General features: G+C 30.5%; 4 protein-coding genes across 8 annotated transcripts; all 4 read right to left on the reverse strand.

Moving 5' to 3' along the window:
• Positions 1-7,334: 7,334 nt before the first annotated feature.
• On the reverse strand, positions 7,335-10,712 carry LOC130799008 (uncharacterized). Its single transcript, XM_057662115.1, has 3 exons — positions 10,429-10,712; positions 9,131-9,590; positions 7,335-7,941 (listed from the first exon to the last, which is right to left on the reverse strand). The coding sequence occupies exons 1-3, from the start codon at positions 10,577-10,579 to the stop codon at positions 7,593-7,595; spliced, it is 960 nt and encodes a 319-aa protein (XP_057518098.1). The 5' UTR covers positions 10,580-10,712; the 3' UTR covers positions 7,335-7,592.
• A 1,070-nt stretch (positions 10,713-11,782) lies between these two features.
• On the reverse strand, positions 11,783-12,109 carry LOC130814670 (uncharacterized). The gene has a single exon (XM_057680846.1). It carries the CDS (start codon positions 12,107-12,109, stop codon positions 11,783-11,785), a length of 327 nt encoding a protein of 108 aa, XP_057536829.1.
• Positions 12,110-15,271: 3,162 nt separating this feature from the next.
• On the reverse strand, positions 15,272-18,842 carry LOC130799002 (eukaryotic translation initiation factor 4B3). The gene is made up of 2 exons (XM_057662109.1): positions 17,577-18,842; positions 15,272-15,903 (listed from the first exon to the last, which is right to left on the reverse strand). The coding sequence occupies exons 1-2, from the start codon at positions 18,701-18,703 to the stop codon at positions 15,825-15,827; spliced, it is 1,206 nt and encodes a 401-aa protein (XP_057518092.1). The 5' UTR covers positions 18,704-18,842; the 3' UTR covers positions 15,272-15,824.
• Positions 18,843-20,461: 1,619 nt separating this feature from the next.
• On the reverse strand, positions 20,462-26,520 carry LOC130799016 (probable magnesium transporter NIPA6). 5 transcript variants are annotated; one of them, XM_057662136.1, is made up of 10 exons: positions 26,012-26,125; positions 24,275-24,392; positions 24,066-24,122; positions 23,848-23,938; positions 23,610-23,770; positions 23,388-23,515; positions 23,158-23,295; positions 22,222-22,314; positions 21,999-22,116; positions 20,463-21,244 (listed from the first exon to the last, which is right to left on the reverse strand). In XM_057662136.1, the coding sequence occupies exons 3-10, from the start codon at positions 24,073-24,075 to the stop codon at positions 21,132-21,134; spliced, it is 852 nt and encodes a 283-aa protein (XP_057518119.1). In that variant the 5' UTR covers positions 24,076-24,122; positions 24,275-24,392; positions 26,012-26,125; the 3' UTR covers positions 20,463-21,131. The 5 variants fall into 5 exon arrangements, with proteins under 5 accessions (XP_057518107.1, XP_057518135.1, XP_057518119.1 ...); XM_057662144.1 differs by having other exon boundaries at positions 24,275-24,368; positions 26,012-26,055; XM_057662124.1 differs by lacking the exon at positions 24,275-24,392 and having other exon boundaries at positions 20,462-21,241; positions 26,012-26,520.
• Positions 26,521-27,766: the final 1,246 nt, after the last annotated feature.

Here is a 27,766-nt window from a genome sequence, read left to right on the forward strand (position 1 = left end):
TACCCACTACAACTTAAGATTTTCTTTTTCTTAATATGTGTGAAAAGAAAAACTTAAAAGAAGAGGGAGTACCTTATATATAGAGTTTTAATCTAAACAAAATAGAAGATACACGAAGTACACTGGACTAACATCTTTAATGATTTAATTTTATTAATTATATACTTCTAAATAAAAATTTTCAAGTACATCGTTTTTACTGAATATTATTATTATCTAAAATTAGAGATATAGATTAATTAAGTAATGCTCCTTCCAATTAAGAGGAAATAAATACCTCAAATATCCCATTTCGACTTATAGTATCCTAATTAATTAACTTATCTTTAAAATTGCATTTTAATTCAAAAAAGTACCCATTTTTACTAATTATCTTTTTTTAATATTTGTGTTAAATCAATATGGAACATCGAATGTAAATTAAAGGGAGTAAATACTAATGATACTAATCTATTAATCATTACGATTTAAAGCTTTAAAGGATAGGTTCAAATAATTCACCTAATCATAAAGACATATTAATTATTATGTTTTAATTCAAAATAATGCTTGGTGATGAAATAATAGCATATCCACACCTATACAAATTAAAGTTTGGAAAAATATGATGACAAAAGATACATACAGACCAGTTTAAAATAACAAAAAATGATTAATTAATTTAAACAAAATTATTGAGGAGATGGGCTAATTAGCTGGCAAGGAGTGGTAATGGAAATAACTTTAACATACATACAGAATACAGATAGTAGAACTCCTTGGAAGAAGCAAAACGTACCGGCAGTCAAAGCCGCAAAAGATAGCTTTGAAATATCCCTTAAACGAGGCTTTTAAAGTAAGTTTTACCAATCCAATATCCATAATCCTTTCATATCATTGGTTGACCAATTCTAGTCTTCACTAAACTATACTCCTATATTTCTTCCATTTGAAATACATGCTATTCATATAATTCATTATTTAAGTTTATTTTATCTATTGTGATTAATATGTAAGAAAAAATTATAGTCAAGTGAGATTTTATTGAAGTCTTCTAATCACATACTTTTATACTATTAAATTTTTTTATAATTATTAGATGTATTTGGTTTAATATAATACTATCAAAATAACGCATTAAATCGTATAAAAAGTTAAATATAATAAGTATAGTAAAATGGACGAAATACTATACAATTTCTCTTATTAGATTTCTAAATCTAGTAAGCTTGCATTACTGTTCAAGATTTGATGTTACTCCTTCCCTCTCCACTCTCAAATTAAATATCATCATCTAACTTGAATATATATGAACTTTTTTAAATTAAAAAGCACTAAGCACTCTTCTAGAGGGATAGAAAGAATAACCATTTACTGTGTAAATAAGAGTTAAACAAAAAATATAATCATAATTAAAAATTTAAATGAGATAAATTTAATAATAAAATAAGATTAATTCTACAGTGAGAGACACTATTAGCATTTTTACACTAACTTATCATCAGCTACATTAGAAAAATTATATATTAAAAAACTATTCATTAAAACAAATTAAACATGATCTCATATGAATATATTTTATCTTTAATATTATATACTTTAAAAATCTATTTTAATTTTCTCTTACTATTAAGTTCGTGTAATACTCAATCCTTTGCCACTCTTTTTATTGTGTCGTTATTTTTTTTTAATAAAATTGCTAAAATGCTTTTAAATCTATTTTTAATTATAAAATCAACTATTATTATTACTAAAATAAATTTATTAATAATAATTAAATTAAAATAAAAATATTAATTTTATTAAAGAAAACAATTTTTAAAATCAGAAAATACATAATCACACGTTTTGTGTTAAAATTTGATACATGCTCACTCTTTTAGCTAGAACTTTTAATAGGAAAATCATATAACTGCGATGTTTGCGTCATTAGAACCTAGCCTTCAAGATCTTTCCAATGATATATTATATGCGCAATTCCGGTAATCGAGTGAAAAATGACGATCATTTAAAGTTTGTTTGTGCTGAAATTTGATACATGTTTAATATTTTGGGCATAACTTTTTATAAAAAAATCATATTAATGTAAAGTTTCCGTCATTAAAAACTAGACTTCAAATGCTTTCCAACGACATATTATATTCCTTGTTCTAACAATCGAGCGAGAAATGACGAACGTTTAAAGTTTGGAGTGATTTCTAACATCTAGTCGTGCGCGACCGGACTGCGGTGGAGTCACGCGTTTTACGTGACCTTACCGCGGTTCGGTTGCTCGTTTTACGCGACCATACCACGTTCCAGTCGCGTGCGACTAGATGTTAAAGATCCCTGCAAACTTTAAATAGTCGTCATTTCTCGCTCGGTTGTCGAATCGAGCATATAATATGTCGTTGGAATGCTCTTGAAGTCTAGTTTCTAACGACGCAAACCTTACATTAATAAGATTTTTTTTATAACAAGTTATGCCCAAAAGATTAAACATGTATCAAATTTCAGCACAAACAAACTTTAAACGATCGTCATTTCTCTCTCAATCACCAAAATTGGGTATATATATAATATCATTGGAAAGATCTTGAAGTCTAGGTTCTAATGTAACAAACATTACAGTTGTATAATTTTCCTATTAAAAGTTATAGCTAAAAGAGTGAACATGTATCAAATTTCAACACAAACATTTTTTTTTTAAATTAACGATTTTTAGTTTTAGCTTTTTTTTTTTTTAATTGAGTGTTCAGAGAGAGTTTTTAGAGAGATATTAGAGATTGAAGGTTTAAAAAGTAACCAAGGGCAACTTAGAAATTTATTATATAAGGAGTAGCGACAAATGAAAAGCCTGTGAGGTTTAATAATTGATTTAACACTTGCACACATATATACTTCCTCTGTTCCATTATACTTGTTACAATTCACTTTTTACGCAATCCAATGCGTAATTTTGATCATTTATGTCTTAAGCTATGCTTAACTAAAAATAATAAAAATTTGATATTATGAAAGTATTCAATTAGACAATTCAAAAAAGATCTCACTTGAGTATATTATTCTAACATATTAGTCGCAATATATAAAATAAGCTTGAAAGATGAATAACACCAATAATTCTTATGTAGCAACCATTTTAGAACGGAGGAAGTATAACTCAAAAAACATGTTACAAAATATATCTATAACTAGTATAGAAACTCGTGTAATGCACAAAATTAAAGTATGAAATATATAAAAATATAACTTTAAAGATTAGTACAAGTATATATTATCGTGATTAAATTTATCGAATACATGACTTTTATAAAACAAAATTAAATACTAATTTTTTTTAAATTATTTATCGAATATATTACTTTTTGATTCAGTGAAATATATCAAATTCTAGGTTAAATATATAGAATTACTATGGTAAAATTATATAAATACTTTACCTAATTTAGCTCCAATAATAAATTCTAAATTAGGTAAATATTGTAATGTAATCAAATATCATCCACTAGAATTAATCCATTTGTTAAGGCCTTCTAGGAATGACATTTGTCATTTTTCAGCATTTTTATTAATATGTACTATTCAGGTTAAATATATAGAATTGCTATATAAAATTATATAAATACTTTACTTAATTTAGCTCCAATAAAAAAAATCTAAATTATGTAAATATTGTAATGTAATTCACTATTATCCACTAAAATAATTCTATTTGTTTAAGGTTTCCTAAGAATAATATATGTCACTTTCCAGCATGCATTTTTATTAATATGTTTGATGTTGATTATAGTGTAAGATATTAATCTAATTTTTTTCATTTCTTCTAATTGGTATTGAAATTAAATTATTTGATTGCTAATATTTATTTTTAACATGCTAAAATAACATTTGTCATTTGAATATAAAATAACATTTGTCATACTTCAACTAAAAATTTAGAAATCAAAATCATAAATTTTAATTATCTACTGATTGATTGTAAGTTAGTCAATATCATAAGTATTTTTCATAGTTTCGATTTTCCAATTATTAATTAACTATTAAAAATAAAATACATATCTCAATTTTCCTTATTATTATATCAAATCAATCATAAATTCAAACAAGAATTAATTGATTTGTGATTGATTTTCGTATTTTGAGTTGATTGATTTTCTTATATTAATTGAGATTGTCATTTTGATTATTTAATTTACTATTGTTATTATATAATATTCAAATAATATGAACTTATGACAATCTTTATATTATTATATGCTCTTAAAAGTAATTAGAGTCAATTAAGTCAAAATATTAGTGTAGATAATCTTTTGATCTTATTTTCCATGCTAATACAAAAGATTAAGTCATAATATTATATAATACTATAAAAATGTTAGAAAATTTCAAGTGGCATCCTCTAAAGAGGCATAACAAAAGAAAAATTTTCATTATATGAAAAATAACAATATGACATATTAAGTAAAGTAATTTTATAAAGTAATACTATGACTAAAAAGGGTAAATGAATTAACATTTAACAATTATTAAAGAAATAAATATAGTAAATATTTTGACTATTACGTATTCATTCTTATGTTAAGCTTTGACTTTTGGTACACATATGCATGCATAGATGCAAACATGGTATAGCCGCGTATGAGTGCTTGTGATCGAAGATTTGGTTGGGATAATGTGAAGCTTGTTAATGGCATTTGCGCGGGGACCGAATAAAGAGTACCTGAATATTAATCTCAATAATTTTACCATAAAAATTATACTATAATATATATTGTTTGTGATATATAAATGTAAAAGTCTTATATAGACTTTGTCCACACTATTTTATTATAGATCAATCTAATAATAGTAAGTATTTTCTAATTAATAATTGTATTTAATTGTACTCAGTGTTGTTCCTGGCATTGTGTGGGTCCTAGGCAAATTGAAAAAAGTGGACTTTTTTTATATAGAAAGTCAATTCTGAATTTAAACAGATATTTGTAAAAATAACAAAGATAGACCATATATATTATAATTAACATTAAAAATGTAGATATGTCATATACTTTTTAAATGATAAAAAATAGTCATAAATTGCAAATTTTTAAATGTCTACCTTCGTTGACTAGCATTTTTTTAATGTTAAGGTCTTTTTAACTCTAGGCCGTAGATAAATGTCTACCTTGCCTATAATTAGAAACGACCTTAATTGCACTTGCCAGTAAAATACCTAATAGAATATTTAATATCTTTTAAAATTAATTCACAATAGTGCAATTTAAATCCAAATAAGATTTATACACATAAATACATAAATATATACAATATACGACCGACAAAAATACTTCCTGCTCAAATGCAAGCTAAAGCCTCTATAAAGTGAAGTGTGAAGTAGCTTCTGTTCAAACACGTAGTAGGGTACGTATCTTCTTTCTTTTCCTTTCTGCTGTAAACTGTAATCATGTCTGTATGCTACATATTATTCCTTTTATATACTTATTTTTTTGTTATTTTAGCTCGTGTTCAAATTGCTAATTGTATTGTTATTTCTAATTTTCTATATATATTAGTATATTTATGGTTTTATTAATTTTATCTTAAGGGAAATTGGCCCACACATCAAGTTGGTCAGTTTAATGTTATGATGGAGCCATACTACAACCACGTCAGCATCCTTTAAATTTTGATATACTCTATTCACCTAATGGGTCGTATTTGATTTTTTATCTTTTTAGATGTTTAAATGGGATCACATCTGAAAGAAAAAATATAGCGTTATTAAATTTTAATAGGGGTAAAGTAGAGTTAGTAATATGAAAAAGTTAGTTTAATAAGAATAAATTGGTATGTTAACTTTACTCAATAAAAAAATCGGACACTTAAAAAGAATAAAAGGGAATACTATTTTACGTTTTGTTTTATAGTTACAATTTTTTTTAATGAGAGATTTTGTGATGAGTGGAGTTATTTAAAAGAAATGGATGATTTTATTTTATCAGTAATGTTTTGTGTAAAAGAGCGTTCTATTAGAGATATTTTAATATCATACTTCTATTTCTAATGAGATTGACTTGCTTGTTGTCATTAATTTATCAGTTAAAATACAGTTATATATGAGATTCTATTTATATTATTGTGATTTAAAGTTTATTAATTTTTAATTTTTATAATTTTCTAGTTTGCATAATTAGAGATATTAACATTTTAGGTTAGAGTATTAGAGACTCAAATTTATTATCCAAACAAATAGTATTAAAGAAATTTGCATAATTGGATACTTTTCCGTACTTGCTACATTTTGATTTTCGAAATTTAATGTGTTACTTTGATATTTATATGTTGAATTATTATGTAATCTTAGAAAGTATAAAAAGTTAATCTTATGATAGTAAGTCACTAAACGATTCAAATAAAATTTCATTTGATTATATTTTTTCTTACACATTAGCCGTAATATATTGAACAAACTTAAATAATAAATAGTATTAATAATTATAATGTAGTAAGTATTTCAAAATGAGGAAGTATAAGATAACTAATTATACATGACTAGCTACTTAAAAGCTACGTATAATCGTACATCTAGAACTACCCACATGGCCACATCTACATCTATTCAATTAGAACCCTAAAAACTAGCCACTCAGTTAAATCTATTATTATTTTTTTTTCTTATCAAACTATGAAAACTCTTTGCTTTGGTTTGGATAACTTTCATCCTCTTGTCACTAGCTAGTGCATAATCACATTTGACAATATATACCAAAACAAATCTAAAAAAAGCTAATTGTAATTGTAATTTAGGACACTTAATATGGTAGCAATTAATATTACCATTCTCAAAGCCAACAAGATTTCAGAAAACTTGACCTTTTGTAGTGTTGCATTTACTACAACTTATTGTAAGTTTTTTAGAACTTTTTTTTCTAAAATATCCTTATAAAAAAAAAAAAATTCAAGATTGCATTTAATTGACTCTAATAGCAATATTAAAACCTATCTGCATTTTCATATTAGTAATAAAAAAATACAAATGATGATGAGTCCTTTGAAATTATTGTATGTATGTACCTCCATCGAAAATGGATAACTCGATCCAAGACCATTTTACCAATTAAGCTAATCAAAACTCTTAATAATATCATATTATAATACACAAAACTAAATTACAGCACTGTTTTAGGCAAGGTTAAATTTAGGCTCAAATATCCCTAAGTTATGACTCTTGTCATGTCTGTAAAAACACAATCAATAATAATTTATGTGACATATTGACATACTAATTATTGATAGCAATTAAATTAATTCATCATACGCGAGTATTTCACACTTTAGCCCATTCTATGCTAGCATTTATAGATTCACCCGATAGTATGGAAACACTAATAATAGTGGTATAATAATAATACTATACTATTATAATATAAAAGTGAAAGTACATACTATAATTAAGTGGTAATTTAAGACGACAGGTAATATCATATTACAATATCGTTGATGCCTCCGATCCAAAAATCACATCTGTTCTATAATATAATTAAGCGACTGATCGATTACTACATGAACTCTTCATATATAATACTAAATTACATCATAATCATAAATATTACCATCATTAAACAACGCTATAGGCCTACATATATTAATAATCACTTTTTGCAAGTTTTGAATTGGCAAGGAAAAGCAGTGTTAGCCCTTTTGAACCTCAAGGCAGTGCGGAGTACAGTTGGAGTAGAATCCGCCATTAAAGCAGCATTGAAGTTATGGAGAACTTGAGGTGCAAAGTAAGCAAAACGCAGACTATTCCATGAGTTAAGAAGTGCGGTTGTTGCTTCCCTTAAAAGAGTTTTGTAAGGGTCATTTCTGCCTTCAAGACTTGCATATAATGTTAAGTCTGTCCCGTATTTTTGGGCTGCTAATGGACCAAATACTTCTGCTACTGTCATGTCTGGTTGCACTGCTACCCAGTAACATTTGTACTCTGCTTTCATCCAATACCTGCATCATTTTATTTTAATTACATTTTAATCATAATTATTCATAACTTATGGGTCAATTTTCATTGATTAAAAGTTGAAGAGTTTGATTTTATAATTGATAGAAGTTTAGGGGTCAAATTGTTGGAGAAAACAACCCACATTTGATCCGGAAGAATTAGAAAGAAGTTGACTAACATATAAGCTTGATGGGCTACTCCTCCTATCACTAACTGGTTTTGGGATGGAACGTTATCGAGTTTACGTGCAATCAATTTTTTTTTTTATGCAGGTCTTGTTGTGTACAAGTCCAACAACAAATATATCATGGTATCAGAGCTAGCGGTTTCTAATCAACTGAAAACCACAATCGTGGAGTTCCATACAAAGTGCGGGTTCGAAAAGAATGACATTTCCGCTAAATTAAAAAAGTGAGGGAGTCTTGGAAAAAAATAACCCACTTATGATCCACATCGAAAGTCAAATAACTAAAAAAAATTAATTGATTAACATATAAGCTTGATGAGTTATTTTTTATAGCATAATTTTCTATCCTAAATGGTTAAGATGTAGGATGACTTAGTTGTTGGCTTGTTGCACTACCTAGAGGGCTAGAATTGACACAATGGCTTTGTTCTTTAAACAAGCCGTGGTCCATGGACTAAGGATCCGCATTTTTGGAATGTTTTGATGGTAATATTATGTCAATGGAAGGTGCCATGAAACCACCTTTTTTATCACTACACAATAGAAATAGTTGCAAGAGTTTGGTAAAAGATTTCAGTGCTTTAGCTCCATTCTAAATTAAATAAATCAAAACTAGATTTAAAGAATTGCGCAAATATATAAGCGAAAGTGATGAGCATAATTGTATTCAATTAATTAGTTAAATTAAAAATTAGTAAAATTATTTTTTTACCCTACTCAATCAGGTTCGTATTTGGAGCAGGGTGAGAAGGAGAATCCCAACATTTAAATTATGAATTTTTTTAGTATATACTACCAAAATCTCAAAAGGAGGCGTGTTCTTACCAAAAAAGTTCTACCACTAATGTGATCATAAAAATTTAATGCATGTTATTTTAGGAAATTAAAGTATATATTTCATTTTGAAGGTATAACTTTAATTAGAATTAGGATGAGCTAAAAGTAAGATGATTAATTGATCAAGTTACCACCACAAGAAACAAGAAAGCAAAAAATAAACTTACTGATATGAGCATGCGGAACTTTCCAAGAAGGGCGCAGGTGGCATCCGAGGCAAAGGCGGGAGCTTAAAAGATGGAGTCGGAGCCTTAGGCGGGGCTGATGGAGTCACTGGAGCGACAGGACCCACCGGTGGTGGTAATGTGACAGGGCTTGGAGTAGTAGGAGGTGAAGAAGAGGTAGAACAATAAGACATAGGTTGAGCAGGCTGAGAAATTAAGGGATCAACACCATACATTGCCATATCGAACATGCTAAACATTAGCTTAACTGATTTTGGTGGGCCAAGGACAGCACCACATTTATTATTTGGGTCTTGCACATTTGAAATTTGTGTAAAACAAGTACTTAAATCGGGGGTTCCATCAAAGGTTATGCCATAGTTGCCTAACATGTTTGTAGTGTCTTCCCCAACTCTTGTCATTTGCCCATCACTCCCTGGACATACCATTGTCACCCTCATCCCTACAATTAATTCAACATTTTTTAGAAGATTAAAAAATGACTTTACTATAATCAAACTTAATCTTTAGGTAAAAAGGACATAATAAAATCAAATGGCTACTCTACTAGATCACTTTTGCTTGGTCAAATTTGACATATGATTAAAAGACGAACAAAAGTTTTATGGTGAAAAGAGGCGAAACAAATACAGGTAAATAGATTATTTTTATGTTAATAAATCATGGGTCTTATATAATTCATACATGTATATCACCTGTGACTGAGTACATTCTTATAATCAAAATAACATATATGTTATTCAATTTGTATATAAAAAATTATTTATCAGCAAATTAATGTAAATTCACTATATATTGCCTTATAAAATGAATTTCTTTGTTACATTTGTGTTTAAGGCATTGGGAACAATACTTATATTGTAATGTATAATAGATGATAAATAATGATATTGATCGCCATTTTAAGCTGAATCTTATATTACAATAAAATTTATTTACTTATCAAATTGAAAATTGATTACTTTACAAAACTAAATATAATTATTATTTATAATGATAAATCTTCACTGATTTATACCGAAAACTAAGAATATAATATGAGAAACATACTAAATTGCTAATATTGATAAAAATAATAATTTATTTTCTTTTTCTATATTTTCATGAATCAACAAGTTCAGTGTTACATAAAATTGATTATGTACTTCATTGATCGTTTAGAATAATATTTTTAAAATATACTTAAATTTAAACCGATAATGTGACAACTAATAAATATAAACACACAAATAATTTATTAAAAAATAATTAAATAGGAGATGAATTAAAATAAAACTTACCAGAGAGAGGATAATCAAAGATGGACACTTGGCCATCTTTACATTGGTCACAGAAGACAGTTCCAGTGACCATTGTATCTCCTTGCACTCCATTAATATCCACATTAACAATGACAAAAAGAAAGAGCAGAAAGTATAAACCCTTGTTCATTGATGATATAAATTATTATACAGCTTGTAATTTGAGGATTGGTAAGAATTTTGAAAATATTAAAGTAGCAAATTAAAATTCCCAAGTTGTTGTATAAAGATATATGAAAAGTAGAGTAATCTTTTTATAAGATTAAAATCATATGAAGTTATTAATTATAGTAGTAAGATGAAATTGCACCAACCTTCAACTGTTTTCATAAATGAGATGTTGAAAATTGCAGGTTATAATTATATCCAACGTTTATATTGTACTGTACTATATATCTGGCAAAGTGGCAATCTTATTTTAGTTGTTAGAAAATCCAATTTTGTTTAAGTTGATGCATGTATTATTTTTTTTCATACAAGTCTATATTTGGGTTTAGAAGTGTTCATTTGAGTTATCGGGTTAATTTCGAATTTTTTGTTTATATAAATTATTTTTGAAGTTGGATCAAATCGAGTTCGGTCACAATCAGGTTGTTTTGAACATCTTTATTTAGGTTCAATACTCATTGCTCCACCCTTAACCTAGCTTTACCATGTACTAAAAAATAACCAATAATTTATTTTGGTTGTTTATTCTAAGCCGTGTATGGGTTACTGGGTTGATGATCATGATTAGGACTAATTTTAAATTAGAGTATTTACGTCTTTGTCCATGTAAGAATCTAGGTTTGATACTTATTGCCCCCTCTCTTAGCCCTTCCTTTTCCTCGACTTACCATATACTTAAAAAATAATGAGCAAATTATATTTATCCTTAATTTCTATCTTGGATTGGATGAATTTCGTTGTTTGAACCAATTTTTTATTTCACAAAGCTCGACTTAACCTCACTTTTCTTTAAACTCGGCTCAGCCCATATTCAACCATTCTATAAAAAATAGAAGTATATAATTAGAACATCGTCAAAAACACAATTCATCATCACCGTGTTCAGTGTATTCCACTCATAAAAAACTATGGTCAGGGTCTGGGGACGGAAGAAAGACAACAGCTCATACCTATAGAGGAGAGTGCGGTCAAAGAGTCCCTCGGCTCAAGAAGGGTCTTCAAAGAGGGAGAAGCCTACAACTATCCAGAAGCTTGCAACGTACAACACACATTGACCTCAAATAGTAATCAAATAACTAAAAATAAAGATAAAAATAAAGAAGGAGGTAAAGAGCGATAAGTATAGGCAATGAATAATAACAAACGATGGGTAAGACGGACGGATTTAGTAATCTAAGACGTGGATAAGACGCCGCCAATTGCCCCTATCCCTGGTCACGTCTTTAGAGAGGTGGAGTTCGTACAGGTCACTTTTAATCTGTTCCTCCCACGTTCTTCTAACTCTTCCTCGACTTCTCTTGCCCTCCACTATGATGCGTTCGATCCTTCTTATTGGGGTGTTATGGATCTTTCTCTGCACATGTCCAAACCATCTCAATCTGTTCTTCCTCATCTTTGCAGAGAGAGGTGCAATCCCTAACTTTTCCCTGAACTCCTGATTTCTTATTCTATCCATCATAGTATTACCACACATCCACTTCAACATATCCATTTCTGTTACTTTCATTCTCTGTTCGAAAACTTTTCTTACGGGTCAACATTATATCCCGAAGACATAATTACAACTGCAATAAAAATAATTTAATAATAATAGTTAACGAAAGTTATTATTAACTTACTATAATTAGTTTTTTCGGCCAGGTAATCCAATAATTTAATATTTAATGCATACGTTCTCAAAGAAGAATATAATATCATAATATAATAAGAACCATCAAAATTCAGTAACACACTTAATATTTTTTATTTAAATAATTCTCAACATCATTGTCCATATTTTCAAGTCACATTTCTTCCTTTCAAAAGTATCAAAAATTTAATTCCGACAATATCCATTTTAGTGTTGAAACGGGAAAAAATGCATTAATATATTGATGGGCCGAGCCACTTACTGTCAGTTACCACCGACTCATAAATGAAGATCAATATTGACCAAATTTTGTATTACTAATTATATGAAATCAAATTCTTATGAGGTCTCAAGAACGTGTTTTATATTTTAATAATAGAAATATTTTGCATATGAACTTTTTAATTTAAAGGTGTTTTATCATGAAATGATCTCTCACAAAAATAACTCTAATATAAATAATAATTACCGTTTCTCTTATAAAATTTAAAGGCAAACTCATAAAATGAATCATATATCTTAAACCGTTTAATTAAGATGCACGTAATAATTTAGCAGTCTGTTTATTTGATACATAATAGTCATAGTGGAAATTATAAAGTATACTATATGGTTTTCATAGTAAATTAGTTATGAAATTTTAATTAAAAATTTTTAATTACCACTTAATGTATTTTTTATCCGCATTCTAAATTTGGACGTTATTATGTAGCTTATCTGATAGTCGATATAGTCTATGCAAGTGCGCAATATGTTGACTGATTGTATGCGCGTAAGAAGTAAGGCTGCATTTGTTAGCGGTTAGAGGTTGTAGGAAGCATTGATGAAGTTCATTCTTTCATATCATGCTATGGGAAAAGGTATTGAAAACAAACAAGAAAAAGATATGATATGTTCACATTGTTATTATTTAGCCTAAATGAAATGAGGTTTTAGATTTAAAGCCTCAAATCCGATTTACTTTTAATCTAAATAAATTATTGTATGAGACAGTCTTATTGTTAAATACTCACATCGTATTTGAACTAAATAGTCTAACAAATACAAATTAGAAAGAAATAAGAATATAAATCGTTTATCACCAGTCGTCTCACTGAGAAACGATATCTCCTATAATGTTGTTGCCTTATTGATAAGGTAAGGTAGATTAGATTTACAAAGTGATAAGGATTCTCTGGCCAACAATAGGCGTTGTGGTTAAGTTGAAACATCCATTGCTGTTACAAATTGTTTATGTTAAGATAAGAATATGATTGTTAATGTATATAACATCTGCTAGTCTTTTGAGAGACTATTTTTTTGAGAGATGTATTTCAAGCCCAACCTATTAAAGATTTAATGCCTACTTACGATATTTTTAATGTCTACTTACATTATTCTTAATGCTTACTTACCATATTCTTAATGCCTACTTTCAATATCTTAAACGTTTACTTACATCATTCTTAATGCCTACTTACAATATTTTAAAAAATATATAATGGGCCGGCCCATTTAGAGATGGTCTCTCAAAGAGATTGTCTCTCACATGAATTTGTGATACAACATATCATGGAGCCTCAACCATCAGCCTAAGTATTTGGTTGAATTGGTTCCATAATATGGTATCGAAAGCCAGCATGACAAGAAGTTACGAGTTCGAATCTCAACCGCCCCTCATTTATAGTGGAATATTTAGCGTCAGAATTGATGATGGCTTCTCATGTGATGAGGCATGTTAGAGTATACAACATATTCTGAAACTCCAATCATTAAAGCTTTTGGTTGAATTAGTTCCATAAATAACAATGATAATTGAGAGTAGAGAAGATGGTATGAAATACTTAAACTTGTATTCGTGTGTGTTCATTGTTCAATAATACGACATAAGTAGATCTCCCAGATTAAATACATTGTGAGCGACTCCATTCTAAATTTCAATAACTACCCACTTCAGAGCCATAACTTCAATTAATTTATAAATTTTCATATGAGAGGATTTCACCGTAAAATATATTTATATATATAAATTATATAATTTAGCTAATATAAATTATGAATATAAAATTCTTATTTTGAGCTCCATATATCAAGAGACAATATTTACACAAAAATAACTGCAATTAATTACTCAAATATAATTGTCAAATGAATAAAACAATATCATCAGTTTATGAAATTTTATTTTAACATAATAAATAGTATATCATATTCTATATTTATGCTTAAAGTATAATTTATATTTACAAATATAAAATCATACACATACTATATAATACTTGCATAATTTAAATTTAAAACTGTACAAAAACAATTGCCATTCGACTTGATCTGAATATAACTCAACCACAATCCACAATTCTAAACCTTTGTAAATAATTTTTTAGAATTTTGACTTAGGTGATCAAATAACCAAAATATGTGTTCAATATTTAACTTTTTATAGCCCGAAGCCAACAAACAACCATTATCGATATTAAATTTTACCAAATCAACATACGCTTTATTAATATCTAGTTTTATAATTTTTAATTTTTACACAATTATCGCTATTAAGTATTGAATTAATGTGTTGAAAATTAAATAGGACATTTGAATTAAAAGAGAGAGAGAGTAGTACATTTTAGTTCAAAAATATCAACTTAGAACTTAAAAATTTGATAGGTGTACTAGTACTACTAAAAGCCAAGATAGCCAATTTCATATTCAAATACTCAATATGAGCCAATTTTGTTTGGACCTAGCTTCGCTCGGTCCAAGCCCATTACAGGCCTATTGTCCACCCTTAATAGAAACAAAAAGGTTTAAATATTGACAAATTCTTTATTAAGACCGTCTCACCATGACATGACTTAATATGGACTAGCCAAAATTTTTAATTTTCATAAAATTTATTGAAAAAAACTGTTTTTATCTAATTAACTGATATGTAAGTTTAACTTTAAGCTGCTTGTATGAGCCCTTCTCAAAAAACGGTCTCATACAAGACTTTTCTGATAAATATTTTGGATCAAACCAATTTTAATTCGCATTTGCAGATGATGTTTACTACCAAAGGTCAATCGGAAACAACCGTTGTATTATCACGAACAAAGTGTATAACAAGGTTCGATTATGTACATTCGACACTCCCAAACTCCACCTTAGGTGGGCACACACCATTTAATGGCATCGGGTCAATGAAATGTTGTGTACACCCATCGAAGCAAGATAACATGTTGCAATCAGAATAACAAAATAACATTCCCATTCACAAAATAACACCCATCCACAACACAAGTCTGTTATTGGCTCTAATACACCATCATTCATCAATCAATAACTCATTAGTAGAACTATTACACCAAAAAATCCTGCTGGACCAGATCAATCAAAAGCAACAAAACTGTATTTTTAATTGAAACATACATGACGATACGAAGTTCAGTTCATCACCATACTACCTACAAAAGTATTTAAAAAAAAGGTGCGAACACTATAGGCCTTTTCAGTTATAGGCACTAAAGAATGTACCTAACTAAGACAGCTATCAAAATTGAATCTCCACATGACACGATTCCGCTCCTCATTTTGCCATTCTGTCGTTAATGATGATCTTTCAATTCTCTTCCGGAACCTTCTCAGCGCTCTCAGCAGTATTTTCAGCGGTATTGCCACTGTTCTCGGTTGCATCCGCACTATACGTATACCCAACAAGGAGAAATCCATAACCATCTTAGACGTTATATAAGAAACAATCCAATTATCATATATACAAAGTTAAAAATTGGATAGAAAGTGGTTAAAATTGAATCAAGATATTGAGGTTCAAACAGTGTATGAGCCAGTCAAAAAAACCAAAAGGAACAGAGCTTATTGACTAGAGAAAACAAAAGGCTGAATCCATAGGTTCAGTCGTCCAACAGACAAAAACAAGCCACATGGTTTCAAAGACAGATCTCAATGTGTATTGTGCACCACCGAATGTTTGCAGCAAGCTGCCAAACATACTATAAACAGTCCAAGAGTTAATATTAGATTCTCCTTGTTCCGCCCCTTAAACCTGACAAACTCCCACCTCTTCAAACTACTAGATGCCTAAAAGAGCACATCATATGGCCTTCAATCTTTCTTCAATCCTCTCAAGTAAATAAAGTAGCCTCAATTAATGCTTTTGAGGTGATAATGAGCAATGGTTCTCACCACTAATTCTGTTAGGTAGTGTTTGGCAACATAGAATTCATGAAAATAGGGAATTTAATTTTGGTGTTCAAATTCAAAAATTATAAATGACACCTATATACTCGAAATTCGCAAATTTTTTGATACTTGACTAATTTTACATTGTTATTGAAATTCTTTGGAATTGACCCAGTTTCACATTTCCAAATTCAAGATTTGCCGTATTTGTGCCAATTTAACATTTGAAAATGCATTTCAAGTTGCCAAACACTAGAGTATTGTAGGAAATTCAAAGCTCCACAAGATATGCAACAAGAACAATTCAATTTTGCCCAATAACTCTTACTTTTCATACACATACAACAACACTCCATTAACCCAAACGCCATAAAATGGATTTCGAAAACTACTTATTATCAAACTCACCAAGTAATAATTACTCCTACCCAAATCCTATGCATATCAAACTTCAAGCATCATGTTTGCGGAGACCAAAGATGGAATAATCTAATGTCAAATAAAATAAAATAAAAAAACACTTATTCGTCAATAGTTATGTGTGTTGCGTGTTCAACGAGCAAAAGAAAAGGTTTTCCTTCTCACACTAATGGAACCCAAATCCAATTCAAGCTCTCATTTCCAGCTACAAGCACTCAAGCATCATAAATGTAGAGACCAAAGTCATTTTCAAAATCCTTCCCAATCAAACATTCAATCAGAAAAGTTAAGCATCATTATAGGGCATTAGGACATGGAGTTGCATGGTTACTTCTCCATCAATGAGATACTATCACTAAATACTTTTGCAACACTAGTATTCCCTTCCTCAGAAGATAAGGTATATAAAGGCACAATCTCAATTTCAGCAATGATGTCTACCGATCACAAATCCTATTTAGTCGAGTGTATTAGCAAAACATATAAAACTGACACTACAACTACTCTGAATATTGTTTAGTAGTCTTACAATAACAACTAAATCCACAACATCAGCATGTAAAACAACTTCTTATGCATCAAATATGGTATTGTTTATGTCTACCAAACAATCATACAAATATACAATATTGATTGCAGTTTGCAACAACTATTAACAATGTACTACCAATATGCAATCTTTAAAACAACCAAGGAATACCAAAATGATGAACAACACAACATTCACAATTAAGAAGTAACAAGATCAAACCTCAATCCAGAAGGCGAACTAACAGCATCTGCAGCAGAGTCAGGCTTCCTCCAACTCCTAACATTGTCACTTGACTCGGGCCTTCCCATCCCAAAACCCCTCTTTCTACCAAAAACTTCACTCTTATCATCATTACTCACCTCCTTCATCTTCACTGCCTCCAATTTCTCATCGATTTCCTTCCAATCTTTCCCTTTCTCCGCCAATACTTCCTCCCTTGGTCTCGCCTCGCCAAACGGATTCGCCCCTTTGGCCTTCGTCTCTGTTGGAGTAACACTCTGCCCTCCATTGCTATTATTATTACTAACAACAGGCAATGTTCTTGGCTGTAAATTCAATCTGGGTCTTCCACTTCCAGCACCAGAACCAAGCCCATTACTTTCTCTCCTTCCCCAAGTATCCGCCTCAACACCACCACCCACATTACCTCTCTCCTCCTTCTTTTTCAACCAATTACCCGAATCTGCACCCGACCCATTTGAGTATGACTCAAACCCCATCCGTCTCTCTCTTCTCGGACCCTCCGGTGGAGTAACATAGCTTTTATTAGCCCCCCAATTATCTACCTCATCAGCCCTACTTGAATTAAAAAACCCAACCTTTTCTCTTCTATCAGGCCTATCAATCGACCCACCGCCAAAAGAATTGAATTTCTTTGTCTTAGACCAATCATCAACCTCATCAGCCCGTGAAGGGCCCAAATCTCTTTCCCTATTAGAATTCCTTTCGGAAACCCTAACCCTAGAATTATCCCCACCAACTCCGCCGCCGTAGTTTCTAAATCCACCACCAAGACGAGGTCTTTCAAGCTCTTCAGCAGTTTTTTCACGTGGACCAGTAGGAAGGATAAGAATCTCATCTTGGGTAAGCCTCTTTGACTCAAAAGATGACGGCTTAGGAGCCGAATAAGTACTAAACTCGGCTAATGAAAGGGTTTGACCCTTGTTCTTGTTCTTTTTCTTGGGTTTAGCGGCGGCTGCAGCGGCTAAAGAAGGGAAATCGGAGGCGGGTGGTTCGGGTATAGAGGGTGGAGCCATGATCTGTTGTTTAAGCTCATCTTCGTGTTCTTCAGAGTCCAAAGCCCAAGCACCAGGCTTGGCCCAGACCGATGAAACAGTTGCCGCCATGGTTGAAGTTTCTTGTGAGAAATCTGCCTCTCTCTCTCTCTCTCTCTAACGGATGTTTTGTGTGGTGAGGAGATGAGAATTGCGAGAAGAAAGAAAGTTAAGGAGATTTAAGAGAGTTGCGTGAGTTGACAGCTAAATGGGTAAAAAAGAATCGAAAGAATATTTCTATATGACTTCCTAATTTTTTGTTGATTTTGAATTTAATTCGGGTTTGATGTTATTAATTTTTTAGATAATTTTTTTTTTAACCTTTCCATTTTGAGATGAGATTAATTAATATAAGCTGAATTAATTTTAATTTATTAAATTAAAAAAAAACAGTTTAGATGTAGTTTTAAAAAAGATAAAAAAAAAATTAGATATTATCTCGGTTTAGTATTAAGTTTTCGAATAAATATTGTTTAAGAGAGCAATAAAAATCAAGCATATAATCTTATATGAAAAAAGTAGTATATACTTAATTTTCTATTATTATTTTGAACATAAGGGCTTTAATTTCTACTAATCCTAAAAAAAAAAGGCTTACTTTCTACTAATACTAAAAACCTAAGCCCATGGTTTTATATGAAAAAAGTAATATATACTTAATTTTCTATTATTATTTTGAACATAAGGGCTTTAATTTCTACTAATCCTAAAAAAAAGGCTTAATTTCTACTAATCCTAAAAAAAAGGCTTACTTTCTACTAATACTAAAAACCTAAGCCCATGATTTTATATGAAAAAAGTAATATATACTTAATTTTCTATTATTATTTTGAACATAAGGGCTTTAATTTCTACTAATCCTAAAAAAAAGGCTTACTTTCTACTAATACTAAAAACCTAAGCCCATGATCTTATATGAAAAAGTGGTATATACTTAATTTTCTATTATTATTTTGAACATAAGGGCTTTAAATACTAATTCTAAAAAAAAGAATTTACTTTCTACTAAATATTATTTAAGAAAGAGCAACAAAAATTAAACCTTTCCCGCCAAGCCTACAAACCTTGATGGATCTTGATTTACAATAATACAACTATACAAGCTATAGAATCTACTCAAAATAAATAAATAAATAAATAAATAAATAAATAAATAAATAAATAAATAAGCGCTTAATTTCTACTGAAAAAATAGCAAAATTGTATGCATAATATCAACCAGATTTGTTGAAATGTCATTGATAGTTCACATCTTTTTTATTTTCACACATAGTAGAAACAAGATTTTATGTTTATAAAAATCCTAGTAAAGAAAACTATAATTTTTTAAAAGTAAATGAAAAGACAAATAAACTCTTATTTGATTTTAGTTGATATTTTTAGGCAAGCATAAGAAATTATAATTTCGTTGAAGATGTAGGAATTGAATTATAAAGGGATGTCTGTAACTTCAAATTCCCGTGTCAATAAGTATAATTTTTGATAAGAAGTAATGAAATTATAATGATCTAGTTTAAGAATAATGGAGTTATTATAGGGGGATTTTCACGATTTGTTTTTACATCTATATTTTCTGTTTATTTGATACCTTTTTTTTTGTGCTGATTTGTAATAAGTGTAATTAATTAGGATTTTTACATTTCCTGTATTTTTATCTTATTTTGAAGTATTTATTATTAGTCACCATATAAGAAGTATATATTAGTTAATAAGAGTATTTATTATCTTAGTTTCTTCTGTTTTGGTTTTATTATAGATTGAAGGAAGGAAAAGATTAGATAAAAAAAATCAAACTAAGAACTTTTTCTGAAAAATAATACTTACTTTCCAACTAAGTTGATACCGGATTATGAATTTAGTTAGTTTCTTTGATTTAATTAATTTATTTCCATGTACTAATACTAATATCTGTAGTAATTCTATTTATCTTATATTCTCTTTATCCTTTTACATTAACACTTTATTATTTAAATATGTGTGAGCTTTTTGAGTTCTATGACGGAGGATGGTCCAATCAACCTCGAATTCTTCCAACAGTTGAACAATTCTGGCGTGTTTCTTTTTTGCCAAAACCTACAAGCTTGATACAATTTATAGTTGACACTTCATAGCAGACTGCACACCACAAATTTCATTATAATTATCATGCATTCTACTTCAAACCATTTATAAATGAAAACTTTGAACCCCAGAAATAATACAATGGATATGTACATGTATTGATGTATAGACTACCCGTCCAGCAGCAGGAAAAAATTGTTATACACACTCCTGCCTCAACGCCTGAACACCCAATTCTGCTATCAATTAATAAATTATAATCCATGATTTATGAAGATCGACTAATATAAGCTGTTGAGTAATTTCACTCCGGTGTTGATGTTGATAGAACGGAGTGAACTTCCGGCACTAGACAAATTCGACCCTACTGTCACAATTTTGCTTCCTGAATGAAAATGAACGAATAAAACTTTTCTTATACAGAAAGAATGCTTGACCGTCAGTCGAAATAATCTGTGTTGTGCAATGTAATGAGGTGCTCCTCTTCACCCAGTTTTTGACTCTCTCCACCAGAATACCAATTTGCAGATCCTGCATTGGCTCGTAAATCTGCTGTTGTATATAAACGGAAAATTTTATGAATATAAGACATAGTTGATCAACAACTTCTACAATCAAACATATTATTTGTCTTTTAGGGGTATAAAACAGAAATTGATGACAAAGATCATTCTAGGATTGAATTTTTAGAACAAAAAATTGATTTTGTTTTTCTTATGGCATACAAATATATAGCTTTACTCTAATGATCATGCATATCACGAGTTGACCACTCACGAAGTTACTCCCTCCGTCCCCATGGAATTGATACAATGGCAAACGATACAAAGATTAAGAAAGTGGAGGGGACGTTAGAATTGTGAGGATAGGATATTAAAAACAAATGTGTGAATAAGAATCAAAGAAAGTGACATGAACATTAACCAAAATAGAAATGTTGCAAAGTAAAAGGAAAGGACCAAAATAGAATTGAAGGCAAACTCATAAGGACCAAAAGAGTATTGGTTAAGGTCAAAAAACATGCTCGCTCCGTCCTTCAATAATAGGCCATAAGTCGATGTTAATTTGTCCCAAGATCAGCTTTCTAAATTTCATAATTTAGGTTATAAACTCTTCTATATTACTGTTAATGATATGATTACTAAGAATACTTTAGTATGGTACAAATCCTTAAAAATGGCTCTCAATCATATATGTGCCAATAAGTCAGATGTATATAGAGCGAGAAAAGTTTAAGGAAAACAAATCCCTTAGCTTAAGTTGAATATCGAAATCAAGTTTACAGAGTCGAAAAGAAAGAACCTACCAGAGTTGCTGGTTTGTTCTTGCTCTCTTGTCGCATGCAATATGATTGTTCCAGTCAGGACAGTTATAAAGCCACATATTTCAGAAGCTATGCTGCTTGCATCTTGACCCGACCAATCCTGAAACAAACACATTAACATTAATTAGAAGATTATTGTCCGTAATCCGATTATAATACCGATCATACAAGAAAGAGGAGTTAGATGAATAGTCTAGTAATCTACCTTGAACATAATTGCACTTGCAATGATAGTTAGGGTTGTGAACATTACATAATATATTGGAGATACAATAGCTGCGTTAAAAGTATCAAGTGCCTGCAAGCAAAATGTAACCGAAGATATGGATTAGAGTTGACGAGTTGTAAATACACCATTCCATAAAGTATTTCTCCTGCCCTCTCCCTCGAGAGGGTACAGGTATGATCTGTCCGCTACCTCTCCCCCGGACCTTGACTTTGTACGGGACGCTGGTTTCATGACCATGTATTTAAACTGAAATGTGTTAAAAACCAGAGTATGCAAGCTCTATATATTCTTGATGTTAAAGTATAGTTTTCGAGACTAAAATGTTGTTAGTCTCTAATCCTTAAGAATGCATGCATAGGGGCAGTGCAACATGATATCCACAGTATATAAATAAGAAAACAAAGTTCTTTATCTCTTGCTACATCGCTACAAGTTAGAAAACAGACCCAAAAACTAAAACTAGGTCTGTGCTTAACGGTTGGCCTTTTCATGTACCAACAACTTGAGTACTCGACACAAAGTACTGTCATCTTCTCCAACTATCAATGACTGAATCATTAGTATTATTCAAAAACACTGTGTCCCAAAGAAGTTTGAAGCAACACAACCGCAAGTTTCAATCGCTTTATACAACTATGGCCCCATGTATTTAGCCCTAACTATCCCCAGCAGAAAATACATATGCATTGAAAAATAATCTGGCTGATAAACCCCATATATTTATGCCTAACGTCAGCACTCATGAGACCACTTGCCCGATTACATAACAGATCGTATAGCAGGTGATAAGTTAGAAGAGTATTCACAAGATAGCAAAAGCATCTGTATCAAAAAAATAAAACAAAATAGGGTAAACGAGGGAATGAGAGAGGCAGAAGGAACAAATAGCTTATAATGAGAGAATATACATACCTTGTTCAGGTAATTCAATTGTGTGATGACACAGGCTGCTCCCACAGTCATGAAAAACCAAGTCTGTGGAAATATAAGCTGGTTTGTCCCTTCTAGAGTGAGTTTAATGGCAATTCCAATTGCCTTGATGCTCACAACCTGCAAAGTGGCCACTACTAAGACCCATATGCTCACTAATGGGAAAGCGAAGATAAATGATAAAGTTCAAAAGTACACCAAAATTTTATTACCGTCAAAGAACCAATTAACGAACATATACCCAAGTAAACAAGCACATTTGACAGCCCATAGCGTGGCTCCAAGTGCAAAATCAAAACAGCCACTATGGATATTGAAGCCACCACATAAATCAAGAAAGCTGGTCATAGAAGCAAGGTGTAGAACAAGTTATACCAGGATGAATGATTGACATTAGGTCTGGATGTAATTAGTAAGAAATCACAGAAAATAACCTGGTTGACTTGCCAGATCCCAGATTTGCTGAACAGAAGTTGGTGTTTCCTCTTGTGGTGCATGAAGAACAATCACCACCGACCCGACTATACAAGACACGCATCCCAGTACTCCCAGCTTTGAAAGTCTTTCCTTAAGCATGAAGTGCGCCAAAACTGCACTGAACAAACAAGGCAATTGAAATCACACAACCGGAATCTGTATCGACAATATTTGAAGATATCAAATCCAATTTACCTTATTATAATACTTAATGCTCCAAGTGGTGTTACCAAAACAGCTGGAGCATAAGCGTAAGCCACAAAGTTTGCAGCCTCTCCAACAAACACTGAATTTGAGAATTTTCAGGGACGTAAATAGTTTTGTAAAAGATGAGAAATGATCCACAAAATTATCCATTAATGAATTAAAAAAAAAGAGGCCACTGTTGAAAATTTGGAAAGAGCTGCACTCACTTAAAGTCATTCCTGCCCACCAAAGTGGCTCTAGCAAATAAGTGTATCCTCCATATCCTACATTTTCAAACAAAAATCATTTCATATATTTATACAGGTTGAGTATGTTGAAGGATTAAAAATCATGGCTACAATTCAAGGCCAATGCAGCAGAGGAAACTATAGCTAGAAATATTAAATTACTGAGACAAAAGGGCTCATTGCCTCACCATGCACAGAAGATCCAGGAAGAATAAGAGGTTCATGCAACTTCTAATGTTAGCACCTCCTCTCCCAGGCTTATCATGGTTAAAATGACTTAACCTATTAGAAGTAAACTGAACAGATCTGAACATAACTATACTTATTAGAACTTACTGACAAGTGAAACAATGATTGAAAGTGATGGAAAACTTATCGGAACGCAATAGAATGAAAATTACAAGGGGAGAACATGCCTTTGGTTAGAGGAGCATGAGTAGACTACCCCCTTACAGGTGTGTTATTTCATTTCTTTAGTGGGGTTAACCACCATTTTGAGAAATGATATCTAGCAAACCTGCAATAGAAACCAGATAGGAATTGTAGATTCCTTGACTAATTAGAATTGTAGATTCCTTGACTAATTAATATGCAGCAACTCCCTCACTATCCTAAATTTGGGATGCCTTATTAGAGAAGGTATTCTTATTAAATTAATTCACATAAAAGGCTTAATATGGAAGGGAAGGAAAACAATGGGCATGCATTCCTACGATGTAGCTTGTTCAATTGAAGAAATAGTATGGTGAAGGTTTGTTGCACAGAAAGGGCACAATGCCAAACATGAAGGAAAATAATGTAATTGTCCATAACTCTTATAGCTTAAGGACTACTCACAAAATCCCAAGCAACTCAACTATCTATCCTGTCCCTAGCACTAAAAGGAGTTCAGGATCCAAGAGTTTTAACAGTCCTAAACATCTCGCATCCAATCGTCACTTGAGTTTGTTATACTGCAAAACCAGATACCAGATCTTCATTACTTTTCTTAGGTTTCCTACTAGTAAAAAGGTTTGCTCTAACCAATGCTACTGGGAGAGGTAAAGCTGTCTAGATAAAGACTACCATACACCAGAAAAGGTGGATAGTGGATACATGCTATGTTGTTCTGACTTCTGTTTCCTAAACCATAACCAGACTAATCCCATTAGAAGCTGCACTTTCTGCTATCTAGATACTTGATTACCTATAAGATGAGGCAATCGGTTTAAGATGACCAGCAATTTCGGTGGCTACCACCACCACTAACGGTGAAATTCATGGTAGGTTTCAGAATACTTTTGAGCCATGCAGTAACTTCAGTACACTTTTGCATAGGTATATGCAATTCAGCCAAGATGTCCCCCAACCCACTATGTGGCAGTTAAAGCAGTTGATGGCCATCTCCATCCTTTCCTAACCAACCATGAATTACTTATTGTACTGGGACAATTTCTGGTCAACCAATACTTCTTAATAATCCATCTCAACAGATATATTCAACTTCACTAATCCTTTTTTGCATTCTCATATCTATATAAGAAATACATAAAGTAGTTATGCAGCAATCCATGATCACCTTACACCTATCTAACAGACTAAATAGATACTTTGACCATGAAATCATTTTCACAAGTCAGGTTGAAATATGCAAACCAACTAACAAATTAGTCTGAAATTAACTGAAAAAGAGAACCACGTCAAGAATATAATGTTAATAATACTCATCATTAGACCACATTTCACTTCAATTATCGATGACCAATTTTATCCCTCAAAAGCAAAATATAAAGCCAGGTTCAAATCTTCAATCAGGCATCATAAAGATAAAAAATTTCAGAAACTTCAAACTTAGTCCAATCATCAGAACAAGAAAATCCCATAATCAAACAACTAAAAATAAGACATGGGCAAAATTCAATTTTACTTTATAGGGTTTGACAAACCTGCGCGGGTGCCACTAGCAGCAGCACGGCGTAGACCCTTCTTCTTCAATATAAAGCTTGTTCCTATAAACACACTTGAACTCACTGCTAATATCAACCCCCTTACATTATCCTCCGCCATTTAACAAATAGCCACAAAAGAATAAGTCAAATTCCAAATTAATCAATCGAAAAAGTCCAAATTTTAATTTCCTCTTTTGTTGCCTCCTTATATAGATGAACAGTAATATTTTTCTACTAATCTTTCTTGTTCTAAATCCTCAATTAGGGTGAAGAAGACGAATTGATGACGGAAAATTGCGGATTAATAACCCTTAATTAAAAAGAAAATGAGAAAAGAAGAAATCACATCGACTATACATTGACTGATTACTTGGTTGCTTTTTGTAATTTTCTGAAGGGTTTTGAATTTTGTACAGCTTTGATGAACTGTCACCACTTGGATTGGACGTCAATATGATGAACTGGCATTATTTTGCGAATTTTATTATAAAGGACTGTTGCAAAAAGTCCATAGCTTTTTAGGTGTTTTATGGTTGACAGAGAAGGTCTTAGTGTTAAATATAAATATATAACAAATTATTCTTACGTGGTAGAATGTAATAGGATGATAGTTTTGTTGTTTTAATTTTTTTTTTATTTTTTTATTTTATTATTATTATTATTATTTTTTTTTTTTGTCTCTTTATGGTGATTTATGAATTACGGTGATTAATTATAAATTTTTGGTTTTATATATCTTTCACTAATTTCATTGTAATATTTTTATATTCCTTATCAACTCCCATATGTTTTCCGGTAATTTTATTAAAATATTTTTTATTGGTTATGATATCCATATTTTTCATTAACTTAATATTTTTTAATGTTTATAGTCTTAATTTTTTTCATTAAATTTATTATTTAATAAAAATAATATATCTATGCTCTAAAATATATTTTTTTAAAATTCCCGTATTTATTTCTTAAAGGAACTTCATTAAAAAAAAAAGAATGAAGAACAATATAAGTGGATGCAAAAGAACAGGTATGTGAGAATCCACAAGGCTAAATCTTTTGCATCAACTACAGTGAGAATCGAATTTAATGCCGGAAGAGTTTAGCTAAGATAAATGTGAAAATATGTTCTCTAAGTCAATTGCTTCTTAATCGTAATCTTAATCGAAATGGCTAAATCTTTTGCGTTTTTGTATCGAAAATGTTTGTTTATGTACTAAGAGTATAAATATTTTCTATCCCTCTCTATTATCATCATTTTTCATGTTGGTGTGTGCCATTAATTTTGCACTGTTTTTTTTTTTTTATAATATCTTATTTTAATTTTTTTAATCTCATTTATAAACGCATTCTCACTCTTAATATTAATCACTTATTTCTAGTTTTAATCTTCAATTTAATTTTTTTTTCATTAATATTCACTAAAATAAACATATGATTTTAATCACAGGGGAATAGGAGTATTGATATTTGATGTTTAATGTGTGGATAACTTCAATATTGGCCTTTGGCCAAGAGCCCAAGGGTTTTTGTCTTGTACAATAGTTTCACTCGTAGAAAAATGTTCATTTGTATCTTGGTTTTAAGCTTATTTGTATTTTTTATTGGATGTTACTAATAAGAGGGTTACAAATAACACATTATTTGTATCGTTTGAAAAGAAATATATACAAATAACAGTTATTTGTATCTTGGGTTCAAACAAACGATACAAATGATTGTTATTTGTATCGTTTGTTCGAACCCAAAATACAAAAA

This window comes from Amaranthus tricolor, chromosome 1, assembly GCF_026212465.1.
Source record: "Amaranthus tricolor cultivar Red isolate AtriRed21 chromosome 1, ASM2621246v1, whole genome shotgun sequence".
In the NCBI taxonomy this organism is placed as follows: Eukaryota; Viridiplantae; Streptophyta; class Magnoliopsida; order Caryophyllales; family Amaranthaceae; genus Amaranthus; species Amaranthus tricolor.